General features: G+C 43.0%; 3 protein-coding genes across 5 annotated transcripts in view; 2 read left to right on the plus strand and 1 right to left on the minus strand.

Moving 5' to 3' along the window:
- The window catches only part of pabpn1 (poly(A) binding protein, nuclear 1), a 15,061-nt gene extending 5,744 nt beyond the window's left edge, over positions 1-9,317 (plus strand). The window contains exons 4-7 of one of the 3 annotated variants that reach the window (XM_030078854.1): positions 1-43; positions 883-970; positions 2,062-2,216; positions 8,654-9,314. The exon at positions 1-43 is cut by the window's left edge and continues 64 nt beyond it. In XM_030078854.1, the coding sequence (XP_029934714.1) occupies positions 1-43; positions 883-970; positions 2,062-2,216; positions 8,654-8,849 (482 nt within the window). In that variant the 3' untranslated portion in view covers positions 8,850-9,314. Of the gene's footprint in view, positions 44-882; positions 971-2,061; positions 2,217-7,507; positions 8,048-8,653 lie in introns of those variants that run through there. The other 2 variants (XM_030078855.1, XM_030078856.1) reach the window with 2 other exon arrangements.
- A 1,121-nt stretch (positions 9,318-10,438) lies between these two features.
- On the minus strand, positions 10,439-14,948 carry ngdn (neuroguidin, EIF4E binding protein). Its single transcript, XM_030078853.1, has 11 exons — positions 14,889-14,948; positions 14,523-14,582; positions 14,307-14,378; positions 13,850-13,987; positions 13,604-13,688; positions 13,347-13,399; positions 13,002-13,119; positions 12,476-12,650; positions 11,833-11,986; positions 11,088-11,151; positions 10,439-10,771 (listed from the first exon to the last, which is right to left on the minus strand). Exons 1-11 carry the CDS (start codon positions 14,907-14,909, stop codon positions 10,752-10,754), a joined length of 960 nt encoding a protein of 319 aa, XP_029934713.1. The 5' UTR covers positions 14,910-14,948; the 3' UTR covers positions 10,439-10,751.
- On the plus strand, positions 14,011-18,391 carry cebp1 (CCAAT/enhancer binding protein (C/EBP) 1). The gene is made up of 4 exons (XM_030078857.1): positions 14,011-14,469; positions 15,465-15,537; positions 16,038-16,337; positions 17,056-18,391. The coding sequence occupies exons 2-4, from the start codon at positions 15,535-15,537 to the stop codon at positions 17,371-17,373; spliced, it is 621 nt and encodes a 206-aa protein (XP_029934717.1). The 5' UTR covers positions 14,011-14,469; positions 15,465-15,534; the 3' UTR covers positions 17,374-18,391.
- Positions 18,392-20,775: the final 2,384 nt, after the last annotated feature.

Here is a 20,775-nt window from a genome sequence, read left to right on the forward strand (position 1 = left end):
GAGTCACCATCCTATGCGACAAATTCACAGGGCATCCAAAGGGGTAAATACCTTGCAGTGGGTGAACGGGTGTAAATGTCACTTTCTTGTGTGACAGATAAACAGGATATCTAAAAGCCCAAACGAGTGACACAGTCGAGCTGTGGATGGATAGATTTTGTGTGCTGATGCAGATGACTCTATTAACTATATTTGTAACAGTGCAGGCCTGGTTTTATTTCCTCCCCCTCTGTTTCTTTCCAAATAAACACTTGAATTGGATAGCTAGTGTCTTTAGGGATGTGGTTTTCTGTGTCTAAAACTAGATTCTTGAACTGACAATTCTTGCACAACATTTTCATTTTCTGTTTTTATCTGAGTGTGTCAAACATGGATTGATACAGAAAAGGCTGCCTTGCAGTTCCCATAAACTAGACCCATCTTGTTCTTGAAATGGCCTTGGCTCACTTGAGATACAATAGTTACCCATGCACACAGAAATTCCTTATGTGTTGATAATGTCTGGGATGCATTGTTCTTTTCCCTGTCATTCTTCAGTTTTTATTTGTAGTGATTTAATAGAGAGATTCAGCAAAACCTGTAGGAGAACAGGGTCATTTATTATCAGAGTGGGCGCTCTTGATCATTGTGACGTTATATGAAAGCTGTGCAATCAAGATGCATGAATAGTGTATAATGTACAGAATACATGAACATGCTATTGCTGTTTTGTTTCAGACCCATACATTTTGTTAGTATTTGAGTGTAGGTAACTTTATTTTGTGTGTGACTATCCCTCCAGTTGACAGTCTTTTGGCTGTTTTTGCTCACATTGGGTGCAAGTGAGTTGAAATTTCAACTGGTTTGTCGTTGATTGGTCATTGATGTCCCCTTTTTCCCCAGATTTGCCTACATTGAGTTTGCAGACAAGGAGTCTGTTAGGACGGCCATGGCTTTGGATGAGTCCCTGTTCAGAGGAAGGCAGATAAAGGTAAAAATTTCAGCAAGTTATTTTAATTTTATGTAAAATGTAATGTAGTTCCCATAGCAACACTGAGCTTTTTGCAGTCATTCAACAGTTGGTAATCACAGCAATAAAAGGCATCGTTGTGAGTGGAAAAAGCAGCTGAGCAAAACTTAAACGTGTTTCAGTTCCCTTTTTTTGATAAGCACATACAAGGGATAGACCTAGTGATTTGAAGAAAGAGTCCTTTTATCATGGTAAATTATCTCAATTGAAGCGCTTGCCAGATGTACCGAATAATGTGTAACTGAAACCAAAAAATAATCCCCAATGACCACAGCAACAAAACATCTGCAGGGGAAACGCCATCCCCACTAAATTTAGCCAAACTGCAGATGCAGCATTTTAAAAATTCTCATTTTATATCGAAAGAATTACTTCACTTTGCATTAAAGGTGAAATGCTTTGCCAAAGGAGCATGCCAGAGGTTCTCTTTCTTTCAATGTGTATTGTCCATGGAGAAAAGCTTATTGATGTGACTTGATGGAAAAAGAAAACATACATTTCACATGTTTAAAGGTTCATCTAACAAATGTTTGTCTATTACATGCTAGTGTGCATGTTTTCATTCCAGCCAAACATTCCAGCTGCTCATTTCAGTCATCATTTCCCCATTTCTGGTAAAAAGTGAAATCAATTGTTTGGTTGGACTGAAACCTCCATATCGTTAAGTCACCATTACACTTGGATGAGAAATTAAATATTGCTTACTTTGTCTCACCAGCTGCCAAAAACAACCCATTCATTTTATTATTATGAAACAAAGAATATGTATATCTTCAATTTATGTTTGCACTGTACATGTGGTTTGGCAGTAAGTATGTTTATTTCATGCCATTAAAGTGAATTGTAATCAAAAGCAAGAAAATCTTCGAATTTTTGATGCTGTAACCAGCAAGTCTTTGGTTCTTTAACTTGATAAATGGCTAAACTGCTTTACCAATTACTAAGATTAATTTTCTCTCTAAGCTGATCCATTAAAGGACCCATTGTTTCAGCAGTAGTCGCAACACTTTAATTTTGTGCGCCTGTGCCTCACCCATTGTTTTCCTGCTCAGGTGGGTGCTAAGAGAACAAACAGACCAGGCATCAGCACTACAGACCGCGGGTTTCCCCGGGCCCGCTTCCGCTCACGGGGAGGAAGCTTCTCCTCGTCACGTGCGCGCTACTACAGCGGCTACACGCCACCCAGGGGCAGAGGACGGGCCTTCAGGTGAGCTGATGCCGAGATTCCCCACCTTTTGACACCCTGGGAGGGCACTGCACTCACTTACTCACACACCACCTCACTCACTGTCTGACGCTACAGGCAAAAAGACGACAGGACTAATGAGGAAGAAAAAAGTGCAGACTCTGTTATGACCAATCAGAATTGGGGATCGTTTTTGGAAATTGGACAGATCCCCATTTCTGATGGACTTGACAGTTTTGTCTACTTTTTTCATAGATCAGGACAGGGATGAACCTACACAGAAAAACAAGAAGTGGACAGTGTTGTCATGAGTGACATGAATTTGGGTACCTGACACTGTACCGTGAGATTTATCAGCAACAGTTCTATATGTTAAGTTTCCATTTTGGACTTCAGCGATAACACTGTCTTCGGTTTGTTTTTACATGTAGGAAAGAAACAAAGGAACTGGTGTCTCATTGGAGAAGCCCGTTTTATCTTCTCTATTTGAGTTATGAAAATTCAGGCTGATATAGTGAAGTGGGGGACTGGACAATAACTTGAACTTTCAGAGACTCTGACGTTTGGCCAATCTAATTGCATGTTGGTATTTTGTTTTGGTTCAATCATCCATCCTAAAACTATTAACCAATGTGTCAGAGTGCATTGTATATCTCTGACGGAGTTGGAGTTTGTGCATGTTATAGTCCAGTTCCTGTTTTACTCCAGACTAAGAGTAAGGAGGACAGCACAGGATGGGGCAGGAGAAGGGAGGGCGATATGGAAGAAGTGACTGTGGGTCAAAAGCCTCATTTAAATAATTGGACAGATTATTGTTCTTACTACACTTGGAGCAGGAAGAAAAGGTATAGTGGAGGTGTGGAAAAGTTCAGTTTTGTTCACCATGATTGTGTAGGGTAAAGAAGGTAAGTATGGAAGCACAAGAGAAGGTGAGTAGGTAAAAGTTGAAGTGCAGAGAAGTTTGAGAAAGAATAGTGTGATGCAACGAGGTCAGTGTCTGTCAGCAGTGGAGAGAAGGTCAATTTCATTGGGAGGATTTCATTCCAAAATGCTTTACATTTTGAAATCAGTGAAATTAACACACAGTGCATAAAGAATACAGCTGACTCCTCTTGTCAAAAATATATGAACAAAATCCTAAATTCAGTAAGAATTTAAAAAAAAATACACCATAATAAATTTGACTTGTATAACCTTTCTAAATGGTGAATACTTCATTTTGGGATGAAATATCTAATTTTTAAGACATTTTGAGTTTATTCTGGGACCCAGAAGAAGGTCTATCAAACACACACACACACACACACACACACACACACACAAAGGGGCTGTGGCCGGGTAAGGAATCACATCACATCAGTTTTGGGGTTGAAGGGCACATTGCATGCAGCATCATGTATAACCATTTCAGTGGAGGCACACCGACTCTCTGCACGGCAATTTGCTCTTCCCAGGCTGTACATACACACTGTTCTCTTTGTATCTGTTGGAGCCCTGTTTGGGTGTGTGCCAACACAATCTCCAGCAACTTAGTGATACAAGAAAAGTAGTGTGGAAAGCTCCACCTTTTTCATCTTTCTTTTGGAAGGCAATTTAGAATCAGGAGATTTTATGGCACGGCACGTCATCCATTTTGTATCTCTGAGAGGTCTGGGTTTTGCTTCCAACACTACGAGGATTTGATGTCATTAACAGTGACCTGATGACAGTGATTCACTGTGTTGCAGTGTTGTGGTGGTTTTGCATCAGATGCTCTGTCTCATCCATTGTATGTCCAGAGCCAGTTAAAACTGGCAATTTGCTCATGAAAGTTTGTAGAGGTAGACCTTTTTTTTTTTTTTTTTTTTTTTTTTTAAACGGATGGTTTTTAATTAGTTTTTCTGGATGTTCATCCATAGCTACTGTGGAGGCACCTGGTCTGTGCTTACTGGCAACCACATAAAACAGCATTGTGTTTTTACCACTTTGTACAAAAGCCTGCTCCGTTAGTATGTAAAGCCTGGCGCTGATCAGAGTGCTGTGCACTGGGAGTCTGGTGGCTCTCTGGAGTGTTTTTGAAATGAGACGGGGGCTCTCATGATTACTCGGGTCAGATTAGAGTGAAATTTCAATGGACTTCACTGTGGCACTCTGCAATGGGGCTTTTAGTGAATCTTCAGTGTGGCCCAATTTCAAATTCAAGGCCAGGTTGTGCTTGTCCTGACCAGCTTAAACATTTATACATATAATCAAAGGCACTGCTTGTTCATTTAGATGTAGACTCTTACAACTTATATGCCGTTTCAGTAGGCATAAATGACAAATGTTTTGGTGATAAATGCCTATGGGGGTTCTGGCAAGCCCTCATAGGCACCAAGAAAGCAAGAGTGTCTCACCCTGGGAATTCCCAGTATGCCCCATTGTGGAGCCATGTTTTTTGTGTCTGTGTTAAGTCAGAGAGAGGAGGTGTGGTGCCAAGTACACTGATCTGCATGCCCAACTTCCTCACACATGCACTGAGCTTTGAAGTAGAGAGATTCTGATGCAGTCACCCCTACAAACCATCTGAATCCTTTAGACCTTGAACTATCGTACACTACCTAATGTTTTAATTAAAAAATAAATAATATTTTCCCAAAGCAATGTGATGCAGCAGTTGTTTTGGAAATGGCCTAAAGGCAGAGGTGTAACTTCAGTGATGAACAAGTTTTTCAAGCAAACCTCTATTTAGTGTTTTTATTTTCCAGTCATACTTGATCTCTTGTTCCATATTTGCCCTTGTTCTTGACTGAAGGAGTATTTCTGCACTGTATTCCCAATCTGAGCATGCCTGCATTCAGATAGCAACTAGGAAAGGTTACATCTCTCCATTTCTTTGTGTGAGAAAGTATCTGGGCCTCAAGGTCAGAATCTCTCTAATCACTGTGTACTTAAAGCAGCCACTCCTGCACATACCAAGAAACCCTAACCCTGCCAATTAACTCTGTGGGATTTGGCCTCGCTGCAGGATGAGGCACTCCTGGTCTGGAGGAGGGGCTGAGAGGTGTTTGATTCAGACCTGATATTTAACCAAGCCGGCAGCTGAAGTTGAAAAGTGATCAAGTATGGTTTACTCAGTTGGCCTTACTGGAAATTTATGTACTTGAGGAAAATATTTCTGCTGAGTTAAACAGACTTCTCAACAACAGTCTGTTAAGCTTCCTTTGTGTTTCATATTGACATTTAGCTGTAACCATATCAATAGCTGAAAGACATTGTGCAGTTTTGTGTTATTAGGCATCAAAGATTTGGCATGCGATCTGGCAAAACTGCATTTTAAAAAAAAAATCTTTATCTTCAATGTCATTTTTATTTAAAAGCACACAAGCATTAAGTAACATTCTAAGTAGTTGATTTTGATGGAAGAAGGTAATAGAAGCTTACAATCCCAACCTCACAAAATGTCTTTTTATCCTCAATATGATTTTAATGAGTGTAATGATAAACCACAGTAAGCATCCTCTTGGGTTCCTCTTAATGACGACAGGCTGTATCTTTCCACCATTGAACACCAGTGATTAAATATGAACAAATGTCCCATTGGAAAATCACGGTATGAGAAGCATTTTTGAAAGGCGACATAAAGGCAGCTAGAGGGCCGTATTTTTTTCTGTGGCCTTGAGCCCTTCCCTTGATCAATTCCTCTCACACAGGAGAGCAGAGGTGCTGCCTGGTGATGAGCTCCTGATGCAGCACCTGGGCTGTGTAGGAGACAGAGACTGCTGGAGTTGAATCAGGCTCAAGTCTGAACCAATGCCTCTGAGTGGTGCCTTGTCCTGTTGCGGGAACACATCCTCGGTGAACAATAGTACATACCCGATTCAAGGAAAACAAATCTTTGCATTGACCCTTCCTGGGTTTTGGAGGACTTTGTACGGCTTGGCTGTGATAATGCAATCACAGTCTTGGCTGGATAGCCTGTAAAGCATCAAGGGGTTAAGCTCAACTTAACCTCAAGATGCTTTACAGAATAGAAATTGAGATTTAAACAGCCCACAGCAACTGTTTTCTGCTCAGGCTAAAGCAAAAGCACTTTTGCCAAAACTTCAGTGAGTGCTAAAGGACAACACAGTGAAAGGCCGCTGTTGTTGTTGTGCCTGAAACTCTGATTGTAACACTTGTGAAGAAAAGTTGTGGTGCTAAGCACTGTTAAGAAATTGGGCTGTGACTCCAAAAAGTATTTCTACTTGTGTTAAAACTATTAGCATTGCTGTTGTCACCTTCCTCATGCAGGCATGGGAAATGATTTGAGCCTGTAAGATTGTCACACAGTAAGCACACACATACACACACTTTACATATGTGGAAGACCCTCTGTGGTTTTTCTATGCTTGTGGGCAATTTATTCTTACATGTACATGGACACACACTCACACACACACATTGTCAAACTCAGACTCGCTTTTACAGTGTTCACTCCCAGAAACGAGGGTTCATTCCTGCAGCCTGACCTCAGCATCTAGCCTAACCAACCACTGGTTTCAACCCCAGTGTGACCTCTTATGTTTGTTGCCACTGGATGCCGTGTGTGTGTGTGTGTGTTCATGACTGAGTGAGTGAGACAGAAAGAAAGCGGGAATGGGGGGAAAATGTGGTGCTCGAGTTGTGATAATGCCTGGCTGTGTGTGTGTGCGCGAGTCAGGTAGTGTTTCGCATGTGCGCAGAAAAGGAAAAAATTGATGGTGCAGTCTTGAGTTCTGTCCCCCAAATTGTCTTGTGTGTGTGTGTGTGTGGGTGGGTGGGTGTTTGTGTGCACGCACCATGTCTTGCTGGGGGTATATGTGTGGTGCTGTTTGTCCTCAAGGTCTTTCCCTACAGTGACCCCCGAGGCGGCTCTCGCAGAGAGAGACAGAGAGAGAGAAAGAGGGAGAGAGAGTGCCTTTACTGTCCCCTCACACCCACACACTAATTGTTAACCAAATATTTGGAAATTAAACACATTTTTCCTCTGTTGGCAAAGCTGCTTTCAGCTTCTCTCAGCACTGTAGCCTACTCTTTCAGAATGATTTGAACTGTTGTAATGCAACACCTTCAAAAGCACAATACCGTTATGATGGTATAAATGTCTATTTAGTGATTTGTGAACACTTCCTCCTAAACATTTTGTCTTGCACTTTGATATATTTCTTCCCCCTCAGTTTACTTCAAGGACTGAAAATTCAGCATGCCCTTCCTCTGCCCGCAAGCACACACATACACATATCTATCTACTTTACTATATCACACCTGGAAATTGGTGTCCGTCTTAAGCCAACCAGAAAAAAACTCACCCTCTTTTTCTCTCTCTTTTCCAGGGGCCGAGGGCGAACAACATCGTGGTATTCCCCTTACTAATACACCCCCCCAACACTCCTTTACTATCAACCCTCTTCCCACTTTGTTCCCATTTAAAAAAAGAAAAAAAAGAATGAAATAAACCTCCCCTCCCCCAATAAAAGAAGAACCCCCCCAGAAGAGAAAAAAGACAAAAAAAGGAAAAAAAAACATCTCCTGGACAGAGAGACTGACTGGCCGCAGTGTGCGATTGTGTGTGAGCGTGCGTGTGCGGAGGTTGATGCGGTCACCCCTGGTAAGGTATAAGCTGGCCATTGGGGGAGAATATGGTGGCATATATATATATTTTTTCTTTTTCTTTTCCTTTGTTTTTGTTTTTGTTTGGAAAGGGGGTGGGAGGGTGGAGAGAGAGAGAAGATGGTATCTCAGGCTGCAGATGTGTCTCCTTTGGTCTGGCTGTGACCTCTCCTGCTTTCACACCATCACCAACACAGCCCACCCACTCCCCTCCACCACCACCACCACAAAAAATATGCTCGCAAAAAAAAAAAAAAAAAAAACACAGAAGAAGAAAACAAATGGCATCAAGAAAGGATGTTCTAATTTTTTTTTTCTTTTTTTAATGTACCGTACATATGTGAAAGTTCCACTTGCCAGAATATTGTTGATGTTGTTGGTTTGTTTTAGTTTGTGGTATTGGAGTGTATCATTACCCCTGCTCCCCCTTCTCCCTTTTGTGTCTGCTGTTTTCTGCCCCTGCCCATCCCTGTCCCATCTCCCTGCGTTTTAAACTCATTGCTTTTGTCAATTGTTGTGTTTTGTATTTTTTGGGCACATCATCCCATGCTCCGGCTTGTTGGGTGTCTGCTGTCACTTGGACAGTGAGGGCCTTTGGCTGTTGAGTCGGGTTACACGTGCATAATAGTGCCCCCACCCCACTTGCCTACCACCAGTCTGTACCTGTCCTCACCCACCTATCCAGGCATGGCTACAGCTCTGCCTTCGTTTTTGTTTTATGTTTTTTTTTTTTTTTCCAAGGGGCCTCAGTGTTTTTATTTTTTGGATCCTCCCTCCCCTTTCCTCTGTGCTCCCTGTCCTCCCATCCCTCCTCCCCCCTTGTCCCCTCCTCCTCTCTCTGTATATTAGACCACTTCTTGTCGTTTCAGGTTTCAGGACCAGTGGAGGCTGACTACCCCTCCCCAGGTGGCGCCGGCCCCCCCCACTGTCTCTGCAGCGTCTCTCTCTCTCTCTGCTCCCGCTATGCACACTCACCCCATTCTGTCCGTGTGGGGGGGTGGGGGAGGGGGGCAGGGCGACCACAGGCCCGCCGCGGGGGGCATTTACTACAACAACAAACGCTGATGACGCTTTTAACTACTTCTTTCGCACTCTACTCACACACTTACACACACACATGCACACACACATACACAGGTACCCTAAGCAGATACACAGACACACACCAGGCAGACATACACTGACAGTACAGACAGCACCCAACACAGTCAACCAACCCAACACATAATTTATATAGAGAGAGCTGAAGCTGATAGCTGAGCGGCAGGCAAGCTGACATGAGAGCGAGGAAGGCAAGACCAGAGACCGGGGTGCTTTTTGGGGTGAAACTCGCACCCTTTGGTGCCCTTTTTCTCTGACCACACGCAGTGCAGTCGAGGCTTGTCTGAGGAAGGCCGAGGGGCTAACGGCATTGATTATTAATTTAATAATGGAGTGGGCCGGAGCTTTTATTTTCAGGGTGGGGGAGGTTAGGGGTGGGGTTTGTGTGGAGAGGTTTGTTTTGTTTTTTTCTTTTTGTTTTGTTTTTTTCTTCTTTTGAAACAGGGGAATGGGTTTGGAAAAACAAAAAAATGTTTTGCTTTTTTTAATTTTTATTTTTAACCCATGAGTCTGTAATTAGAAAAAAAATAAAGACATTGTGTAAAAATGAGAGCTTGTATGTGTGAATCTGTCCTGAAAATTTAGTGGAACATGTGATCCTCAATTATTTTCAAAAAATGGGGTTGTCCTGCAATGACAGACTGTTCATGCAAATAATTGATACCATTTGCTTTCAGCCTATTTGGAAAGTCGGATGGGTGGGCTTAAACACTTGTCAGTCACTTAAAAAGTACTCTAAATTGACTTTTAAATGCTTTCCTGGGATTGCTTAAACTCTGGCAATCATCCCCTGTGGCAAATCTCTTCCATCTGGATCCCCAGAAGGCCAAAACTGAAATATTTGAATATTATTTGGCCATGACTGTTTTTCACAACTTCAGATCCCAGAGTACACTCCTTACACTGAACTTAGTACAAACACACTGACTGCATCACACATTTTGGCATGTAGTTCTGACAAAGAACGATTCTGTGACCCGTTCAGCAATTCAAACTCAGTAGGCAGCAATGACTAAAGTCCTATTGAGTTTCTGTGCAGGAATGTTGCCAAACTTACATAATGAAACAAATGGGCAGGGCATCTGAGATTGTCATTCTTTGACTAAATTGAAAATTATTAATTTCAAGGGAAGGATGATGCAAAGGCAAAGTGATTATTCTGTCTTCCATTATGCTTACAATAACAGGAAAACAGTTTATGCTCACCAGGCAGAACCTGAATTGTGGCCAAAAGCATGCATGTCAAAATATTCATGTCTAATCAGTGACACAAGTGTGAAAATAATTGTTTCCAATGTGGTCAATTTCCCGTTGTGTATTCAGTAATGTGTACTGTTGTGGGTCCAGCATGCGGTTTTGATTAGGCCTTGCATCAGCAGCTGGCTGCCTGTCAGACATTTGTGAAGATCTGATAGGATTGTATGAGTTTCTGCTGATGTCTGGCACCGACAGGCTGCAGCCCAGAAACTCAGCGCTGCTCGCCTCCTCTCCTCCTGGGGAGGAACTTAGACAAGACAGAGGGAAAGACGGAAAGCAGGGAGAACTCAATCTAAAACATTTTCCTCACAATTTATTTTTTCCTCTGCTAATTAACTGTCCAGACATCCTGCCTCTGACAAGAATGTCAATTGCCTGGACTATGGTGCAGATTAAGGAAACAATACAACACAAGAAACAGGATTTTTTTTTCTATTCCACAAACTGAAAAACATTAACTGTATACAGACGGTAGAGAATTTTTCTGGTACAATGGGTTTTTCTCTGGGTAATTAAAATCATGTATAAAATATTTCTGCCGGACAAACCAACAGGATGCTGGCTGGCTGCTGTCGGTCTTCTATTAACCCGGGACACCTCGCTCCACATCTATCTGTGCTTCTTGAAAGCTGCAGAGAAAACAAATGGAGTGACCATTATTGATAAACGATATAAAATCCAGGTGATAATCCATTGAGCTGACCAATGCTTTCCTGTTTCACACAGCACAGTGGCGGTGAGGCAGGCCTCCCCTGCTCTTAAGAATAAGGACAAGATCACAGCCAATACTGGTAATATGGATATATTAAAACATAAAAAAGTTAAGTTTTTTTTAAAGAATGACACTTAATTCAACTCAAATACCAACAACACCATGTGTACATTTTGTGTGCTGAAAAGGTAGAAAATGAATTTGTGCAGTGTGGCACGCTGCAGTGGCCTCACCTCTCCTTTTGGTTTTCTTCTTCATGAGTTTCTTCTTTTTCTTGGGACGAGGATTATCCCCATCCTGCGGAAACAAACGGCAACTGTTAGAGATCAGCAGTGTGATCTCTGTGCTTTAATAAGACAATCTAAATAAAAACAAGCCACAGTGGCCCCATTCATACTTGATGGGGATGGCCCTGTTAGCAATATCCTCTTTGTGGTTTTTTTTTTATGTTGTCTGGTACAAAAGCCAAACACTGCGCATGGATTTTCCAAGTCCTCTTAAATGAATTTACTTTCCTCGCTTTAATATTTCAGTCTCTTTTCGGACCGCAGACACTGATGGAGAGGAAGCAGGACAGAGTGGGTTGGCGTGCCAAACCTATGTAGGCACAGCAACGCAACGTAGTGCCAGCTCAGCGTGACACAATTGAGTCACTGAGGTTCCCAAACATATGGGGTTTCTTCAAACGGCCATGTTGATAGTCACTGCAGGTTAAGCTGCTTGTGATCACTTGGCTGGTGAACATTTCTGCACAGAATCCAAAAACAGGACGTTCCAATCAACATAAATTGCATCGTGTTGCCAGCCCAAGTCGCATAATATTTAATATAAACTGTAGCAGAACTTGAGTCAAACCTCTAACAAATTCTTTTTTTTTTTTTTTGTACGTGTGGACTAAAACAGAGCCGCAGTGTTGTTCATGTTCCTGTTGTGACCCCTCCCTGTCATGTTGGTGTAGATGTCTCTGGACCAGCTCACCTGCCCCCCCTCGCCGCCCGTCAGAGCCGTGATGTCACTGAAGTGCGTGATACCGCTCAGCTGGCCAGACATTCCCATCATGCCTCTCTTCTTGGCGCTCTTCTGACTCTTTGGCATGTTCAGACGCACCATCATGGACTCCTCATAGTTTTTCCTGTCAAGAGGAAAAGAGAATTATTGCTCTGTTAAGTTCGAGTTCCAGGTTTATTTAAAACCCTGTATCAGTGTCAAAGGGCTTTACATGCCCACATGTTTACAAGAAACAGACAACACGCCCCGACTTAATCCTCGTAGCGGACAGGAACCTCCACTCCCCCATCCCCCAAAAACCCCAGTGGTAACAGAGGGGGAGAAATGGAAGAAAGAACCACAGGGGAAGGAGAGGAGGAGACCCCCTCCCTGCCAGACAGATGTGCAATTGGTGCCGACCCAGTGAGGAAAGTCTGTTACTAAATACTGTAAAAAGATGTAAACAAAACCCCCAAACCTCTACACAGCCTCCCATCTGTCAGTGACGTTGACCTGCTGACTGATGTCTACGCAGAGCAAAAACTCCAGAGTCTCGCCTCTTATCCCTATCACCCTCCTGATGTCTCTGCCCATTCTCCATAAAATAAACACCATGTCTGAATAAAAGCTGAACCTGTGCAGCTCCTCACGGCTCTCCCGCTCTGTCTGGAAGTCTCGTCGCTCCCTGATCTCGTCCGGGGCGTCGCTGTACTGCTGCCGCAGCTCCTGGATCAGAGAGCTGCGCAGGGCCAGCCGCCGCTGACGCTCCGCCTGCTCCTTCTTCCTGTCTGCCTCGGTCATGTCGCCGTCTGGGGGAAATGCGAGGACATGATGATTTGTATGTAAACATGATCACATCACCTGCTCAGCCAATTCATATCTCGATCAGAGGTGAAAAACAGTGAGTGCAGATGATATTTCTAACTTGAAAAAGTCGTCATATGTACATACAAGGAAAATAAGAACAGCTGAGTATTTTGTGCATAAACTGGACTATAAAGAGAGAAGCAACTCTCACTGCACTGGAACATGAACTGGAACAAACAGTATGCTCATACAAAGAGGACATACATCATATCTGCCCTTGATATTCTACTACTAAAAAGCAGTAGTAACGGGAAAATAGGAAATAAATCCTTTGCCAGACAAAAAATATTTACCATAATGCATTGGGGCAATCCTTGGAGGTACATATTTCCTGCCACTAGAGGGGGCTGCTTTCTTCTCAGAAACTGCCTTGGTGCCGGCCTCATCTTCAGACCCCTCTGATTCACTCAGCTGAGGATCGATGAAACAAATCAAAGTCAGTGTGCGCACTATTGACATGTTTAACTGAAGCTTAATTAACACCAACAAAGGCTGATTAAATGTCTTGAAACAATTAAACCAGTGAATGTATTACAAGAAACCAGATACGTGATTTTAGTAGGATTACATCGCTATTTCTTGAATTTTCCTGAAGTACGTCCTAGTCATAGCTACAAAATATGAAGTCAGAGTCTTACTTTGCTCACGAGGTTGTCAGGATTAGGACGCAGCTGCAATGGATCATTTTCAGCTAAAAACAAACAAACAGACAAACAAGGAAACAAACAAAAAACTGGTTATGACTGTGAAACATAAGTCTGATCACACAAGTCTGATATTTTACTAGCGTGACCCAGATCAAATCTTTTCAGAGCAGGATGGAAAAGCCGTAAAAAGATTAAAAGCGAGATGCTGTACTCTTCTTTAACGTACAGACAACATAATGTGGTCTTACCCAGGCTGCCCGTGACAGCTGTGCGCACCAGTTTATCAATCTGGTACTTCAGTTTGTGATCAAGGGGTCGCATCTTCTCCAGGACCTTCAAACAGAGCAAAACATTTGGAGGAAAAGTCGGTCATTTTAACGCTGAATCCACAGCTACGGGAGGCAGGGTGTTCGCTGTCCGCCCGGCCATGAACACTAACTGAACAGTAACAATAACAAGAGCGAGGGATGGTCAGACGAGTGCACACAGCTCACCGTCCTGATGGTGACCACTCTGTTCAGGGCTGCGCTCTCCTTGATTTGGCCTCCCTCAGTTTTGATGCTGATCAGGTGGGTGAGGTCTTGCAGGTAGAAGAGCAGCAGGTGATAACGGAGATCCAAGAAGGACAAACCCTGAGAGGCAGAGAGGAGCAGATCACAGCCTGAGAGAGCCTCCATGTGTTTACTAAAAGCTACCGTGACCAAGGTCAAACAGTATTTACTTTTACCTCTGAGCTGGGACTTCCCTACATCAGGATGTGGGTCATTTATTGATTGTGCAATTCTACATTTTAGATATGTACACCAAAGTGACTTTCCTGCAGCACTGCACACGTGTGTTTACTGTTCAAATGTGTCAAACCCCACCCTTCTGGCACTCGGTGTGAGATAAAACAAACACTAAAGCAGACGCAGATCTGACAACAGCATGTTAGACAAAGTCTCTCCTCACCTTCGAGGTGTTAAACGCTCCGTCCTGGACTTTCTGCAGCAGCTCACGGACATGGCCTGTGACTGCAGCCACCTAGGAGAGAGGAACACGCTGTCACTGCATCACATCTATAGTGGGCTCTGTTTCTGGGACCAGCCGGGGGGCCCAACACGAGCCAACGGAGGTGACCGGGGCCAGCAGCCACCACACACACCACACACCACACCACTCTCTTACCTGCTCCGTGAGACTAGTCAGCAACTGCACGGCTTTGGGCAAATCACCGTCAATTAAATCCTGCAAAATGATAAAAATGAGAATTAATTTACACGTGGGAAAGTCACTGCACATGCGTTTACTTGTACAAATCAGCCACGTCTACACCACAAGCAGCTGACTGGGACTGGTTAGTTGGCTAGTTAGCCTCGGCTCCACTCCCAGCGGAGGCTCACATCATAGCGGCTGTTGTCCGTCTGGCGGATCAATACATATCATTAAACAATAAAGTTAGCAAAACCTCATGTATTGTAAGAAATATGTTAATATGTATGACGGGGAGATAAAACAATCGCTCTCATGAAGTAGCATTAGAGTTCCACTCACGTTGTCAATAGAAGCAGCCATTTTACCATCATAATAACTACGGGAGCCGCAGAGGGACAATTTAAGTTTTCACGCGGAACACGCGATCTTTCATAACGACAAACAGCAACAGCAAAATGCCCTGATGGAGACTCTAAAGCGCCTTCATTACTGTCAGAGGGGTTTCCATGTATTTTAATGCAGACATGTTTTACTGTAATATGTGATTATGTGGCTCTTGGCCCGCTGGTTTCCAGTGCACCTTCACTTGATTCAGGAATTTAGTAAAGGCTTGATCTATTGAAAGAAGGCAGCCCACAAGTATCAAGATTATGACACTTGATTCTAGATAATTCTGGAAAGTAAGCCACTTAGTGTTAGAAAGGAGTGGGAATATCACATCCCACTGGCAGATGTTCTCACTTGTTTTGGGGGGTATGAGAATAAATGACGTCTTAAGATGGACAGTTGTTGCAACGCAATCTCTTGCTGTGCTGTGGTTTTGTGTGTGTGTGTGTGTGTGTGTGTGTGTGTGAGGGGGGGGTGATGGTGTGATGATCAGAGAGGAGTATCTGATTCTCCTTCACTCATTTGCAGTCACACAGCAGTCAGAGGAGCCTGGAGTCTTGTCTCAAAAGTCTGCATGTAGTGCCTGGACAGATCAGTCATGGTAAGTACAGGCGCTCAGCAGGGATCGATGTAAACCTTCAGACTGGGGCCGTTCAGAGCAGAAACCACACTGTAACCGATTTGCTATGTGGTTTGAATGTCCTTTCACAGCTATACTGTAACTATGGTAATTTGGCGTAGACTGAACTGAGGGCATATGAAACATTTTGGTGAAGTAGTTGGATGGTTGTTGGGTGTTTAGGTGTAGAGGAATGTGCAGTATTTCTTTGCACTGTGCCCGTGTGTATTTGTATGTACTGCTGAGCTATACACGGTCAAAATGTATTCACCTCAGTCTCTCCAAAAACAGAAATGACTGTTTATTTGTTACTTGAACAATGTGGGTTTGATTCTAATTACCAAACTATGTCCCAACACCAGAGCAGCACTATTACTCCTCAAGGGGAACAATAACATCAAACTTTCTCTCAGAAATGTTCGTCTACACTGATTGCACTTTGTAGTTAACTTTGAGCCTCCTCTGCCTCTGAACCCCGTCAGATGTCTGACTCCAGGGTGTCGTCTGTGATCCAGGAGTGGGGCAGCTCATACCTGGGACAAACCCAGACCCAGAACCTTAACCCCGCCGTCTCCAACCCGTCTGTGTCAAACAGTGCGATGGCTCAGATGGATATGATCTCATACAGCCAGTCTCAGGCACTGGTCAGGGGGGGCAACGAAGACAGACTGGGTGAGCAGATGATGGGACTGTCCTACCTGTCATACGCACCGCCCTGCCACAGCAACGCCACCGGCACCGGGAGCAGCCACCACCACCAGAGCCACATCACAGCCCAGCAGGTCTGTGTATGTGTGTGTGTGTGTGTGTGTGTGTGTGTGTGTGTGTGTGTGTGTGAAGAGAGAGAGAGAGAGAGAGAGAGAGAGAGAGCCTTGATGTGTTTCTGTCGTACTAACAGCCTAATCTAAATATCCTTCATGTTTAATAATCTTATTGTGACATGGCGAACATCACCGAGCACATTTCATTTATTGTTGAATGACTAAAAGCTGCAGTTGTCCACTCTTCCACTGCTCTTCTTATCATTTGCCAAACAATTACTGGGCAAGAGTTTTTTTTAGACTTCATTTTGTACTTAAGGGGAAATTTCTTAAGGCGTTTTTTCCCCCTCTGGTCGGATGTGACTGAACATGAACCAAAACGGAGATCCCCTCATCAAGCACTAGGCCAATGGTTGTCTAGTGTTTTCACATCTTTAAACCCCAATCCAGCTCAGAGAGAGAGTCTCAGACTAACAGCCACACGGGAAGAGTTTTGTTGTTGATTTGGCTTTGAGTTTTAGAAGTATTTGCACTGGAAAGACAATAGTGGTGAGGGAGAAACCTCTGACTTAGTGCTTCCTATTTGATACATACTATAACTTGCATCATTTCTTGTAGTTGAGTTGTACTGAAAGGAAACTATTCCTTAATTTATAAATTTATGCCAGCATCCCCTGGAACGTCCTCAAGCCAGCTTGCTTCTCCAGGAACTGATTTGTGTTTGTGTTTCTGACCACAGGACATGTCCCCCTTCCTCCTGCCGTCTCCTCCTTCATCTCTGCGCACCTCGATGACCAAGAGGACCATCAGCAAGGACAGCACCGAGTACCGGCTGAGACGGGAGAGGAACAACATCGCCGTGAGGAAGAGCCGGGACAAGGCCCGCAAACGCATCCTGATGACCCAGCAGAGGGCTGTACAGCTGCAGGAGGAGAACCAGAGGCTGCAGATGCGCATAGGACAGCTCACGCAGGAGCTGGACACTCTCAAACACGTCCTGTCACAGCGCCACCTGCAGGGAGTGGAGGATGGAGGAGCAGGGGAGCACAGTATCTGAACTAGAGTCTAAAACCCCACCTATACACGGCATTAACTTCTAATCACCGCTACCAGATGCAATAATAGTGTGACTAGGCCTCAAATTAGACAAAAGTCAAAGATTTACCTCATTATTCTGAAAAAGGACTGAAACTATTTTTTAAAAGTTACATAAAAAATAAAATCTGTAAAATCAGATTTGAATCCCACTTGGCCGTAATTGCACCAGTATAGATGTGGATCCAAGCCCTGGGGTTATGTCCCAACTTTATGGGTTTAATAGCAACTGTGAAACTAGATTATTGTTTGTTGAGTTTGTTTGAGCATTGCTTTTGAGTTTTAAAGAATGAGCATTAAAAACTGGAGCACTGAACAAATGGAGGAGCACCTGAACATTTTGAAAGAGGGACCCTGAAGTCTCAGTACAAAGAGGTGTGGATGTGAATGAAGATGCTCTGTAGTTGATGTATTTTCCAAACCGTGGTTAAGAGGAAACGTGGCGGTAGGGGCTACAGAGTGCACACGAACTGTAACTGAGCGGCATGAACTTGAACTTCAGGGTCTGTGAACATGAAGCGTGAAACAGCAGCAGTGAATGTAGGACCACTTCTCAGGTTACATAAGATTTGCATGGGGCTTTAGGGACGCGCTGATGTCAGAACCCCAACCTTAGTCTAAGACGCTGGATAATGGGCATTGAAATAGGCACCTAAATTTGGATATTTTTAAAATCTTTGCAAATCCCAAATCAGCCTAGTTATGATTCTTGACGGCAGCATCCACACATACATTCATAATCCTCACGGTGTCTTCAAAAAGGAGATTACCCTGCGCCTCAGACAGATTTACTATAGGATTAGATTGAACAAACATTGCATAATCATCTACCTGATATTTCTTCTCATTGTCAGAGATGATTGTAAGAGTTGTTGCCCAATAGGATTACACAAGAACCTGTGGTTAGTAGAGGATTTAATGAAATCTAATACTCTTATCTCTTGTCACTAAATGAAGGACTACTTGAAATGATTATGATGCAAGTTACCATAATATGAACAAATATCTTTTATGTTGTTAAAAGTGTTTTTATCATACTTAATGCTTGTTAAAGGAATATTTTTTTCTTAAATAAAACTATTTGCTGTGCATCTGTATGAACTAGTAGTCTTTTGTATCGGCTAATTCTTCCTATGGAAACATAATGGCAGCTGGCCATCATTAAGCACTAATTTATGAACAGCAGATATGCACAGGTTAATATTTTTTTGCATTTTAAAGCAGTTTAGTAATACATTTTTTCACTTTTTCCTCATATAGCCACCATGTGCATAACCTCAACCCAAGCTGATTATAGCTTTGTGATACATGTATTTGACAGCAAAAAAGCACCTTTTAGTATAAAGTGTTGTGGGGTAACTCAAGAATTTACTGTCATTATCCTCACTTATTTTCCATTGCATCCTTGGGCGCCACCACCACCCGACACACCATAAGCCGTCTACCCACAGAAACGGACGTCATGCCATGGACCGTTGTTCACCACTGGTTTCCCTTTGTGGGATGGCCAAGATTTCGACACTGCGTAGGATGGAGATGAAAAGCACACAGATAGTATCAGTGTTTTCGGGCTGCCAGGGCCTTCCTGTGGCTGTGATGGTAGTGGAGGGACAGAGAGATAGCAGGACGAGGAGGAGGGGGGACAACCAGCCAGGCACGCTCTCCTCCTCCAGATCTCTCGCTCTGTATTTGTCTAAATTCACAGCAGTGTTTCATTTTTCAGCTGACTTACACAAAGTGCTATAGTGAGACGTGATGAGGGTTTTAGGTGGAGGCTGGACTCGCACAATAAGCGATATGCAGTTTTCTGATGGATACTGTTTCACTCCCCATGGTTTACAATGAATATATGAATTATTACTGTGCTGTTAATACATTCAGAATGATGGAAGAAAAACTCAACTGTGACCTTTCCTCGTCCAGTTTCTTTTTTGACTTTCATAGTAGCAAATTTACAACACAGTGGATAAACTTAGATGACTAGTGAGGGCCTAGTCTAGTGTGCGAGGAAAATGCTCAGCCTCAGTAATAGCTGTCATCTGAGTAACATCATTCTGTTTTTAGACTAAGTGAAGTAAGTGGATTCAGCTGCAAACTAGATTTCACTGTTATTTCAGTGCTACACTTTTTAAAGAATAATTTGCATAATTTCTTTTAGGCTCTGTCTCTGTAGTTCTTTCATCATTATAGTTACTGACTAAAATACATACAGCACAGTAATCAGATTATATTCATCGATTTTATAATCCCACATTGGATTTACTGGAAATATATTTGAGGGGGAAAAGTCAGTTACATTTTGAGATGACACTCATAATTGTATAAACTGAATAGAGTTCTGTTGATGGTTATGATGAATATTCAAATTTTATGTTTGAACTGGAATATAATGTTAATTTAACCGCGTTCAAGTCATTCTGATGTTTAGGTAATCCACAGGAACTGGAACTAATCAGATTATTTTACTGATCTTGAAATTGATTCCATTTCTGATTTGCATCTGTATGCAGGTTATCAATAAGCTGTATAGATTACACAGGCTGCAAGAACAGCTGCTAAAACCTAAGTGTATAAAACCCATTCTGGACAAGTGGCAGTTAATGTGTGACTGTATGACTGCTTTCCACCCAAAGCTCTCACCTCTCTGAAATTCATTGATGCCTTCTCTTTGTTTAGAATTCTTTAAACTTTGGACACTGACTTTTCCCCAAAGTGTGACTATAAATATGTACCATTTTGGAAAATGAACTCCGTATTTGTAAAAGCAAGTGAAAGTGTTACACAGCGCTAATATTTGCTTCGAGCTGGGTAGCATATATGTCTCCTAGTGTGACCATGTCTGTTGAAATGTCCCACAGTGTTGTGTGGGGCAATCTGTGGTCCCAGGACTGCAACATCTCCACAGAGTGAAGAAAGAGTGTATTTCACCTAATCCCTACCAAGTTACTCAACAGCAACCATGTTTGCAGACCATATGAGCCCCAACACACTAGTGAACCAGCACCTCCACGGATGGACTGGCTCTCTTAGCTTAATAAACCCTCCAGTGATGGTACCAAAGTACTCAATGTGACCGAGGTGTTGTTTCACCTCCTCAGGGGCAAGTTAACTGCTTTTCACTGCTGACCAAGTGATTTTGAGTGATCCATCTGTATGACTGTGTTGTAAAACACAAATTGAAATGTTTCAGGTGTTCCAGTAAATGCTCAGTATCTGGGTATTGAGAGGGCAAGAGGCCGCCATCACTGCTGTGCTATCCAAACTTCTAGCTTACATTGTCATCCTAGTTAGTTATAATCAGTAACAGTATGTGAATACGATTTTTACCTGGCTATCAATTTGGGTGTTCAGTGTTTGGGGATGA

Source organism: Myripristis murdjan, chromosome 20 (assembly GCF_902150065.1).
Source record: "Myripristis murdjan chromosome 20, fMyrMur1.1, whole genome shotgun sequence".
In the NCBI taxonomy this organism is placed as follows: domain Eukaryota; kingdom Metazoa; phylum Chordata; class Actinopteri; order Holocentriformes; family Holocentridae; genus Myripristis; species Myripristis murdjan.

Excerpts from the sequence above, each read along its gene's own strand:
- ngdn (XM_030078853.1), bottom strand. The coding sequence starts at position 14,909 with ATGGCTGCTTCTATTGACAAC. Across the intron at positions 13,400-13,603 it reads AGCTGTCACGGGCAGCCTGG|CTGAAAATGATCCATTGCAG; the intron begins GTAAGACCACAT and ends GTTTGTTTTTAG. Across the intron at positions 13,120-13,346 it reads CTGACAACCTCGTGAGCAAA|CTGAGTGAATCAGAGGGGTC; the intron begins GTAAGACTCTGA and ends ATCGATCCTCAG.
- cebp1 (XM_030078857.1), top strand. Across the intron at positions 16,338-17,055 it reads GCCACATCACAGCCCAGCAG|GACATGTCCCCCTTCCTCCT; the intron begins GTCTGTGTATGT and ends TTCTGACCACAG.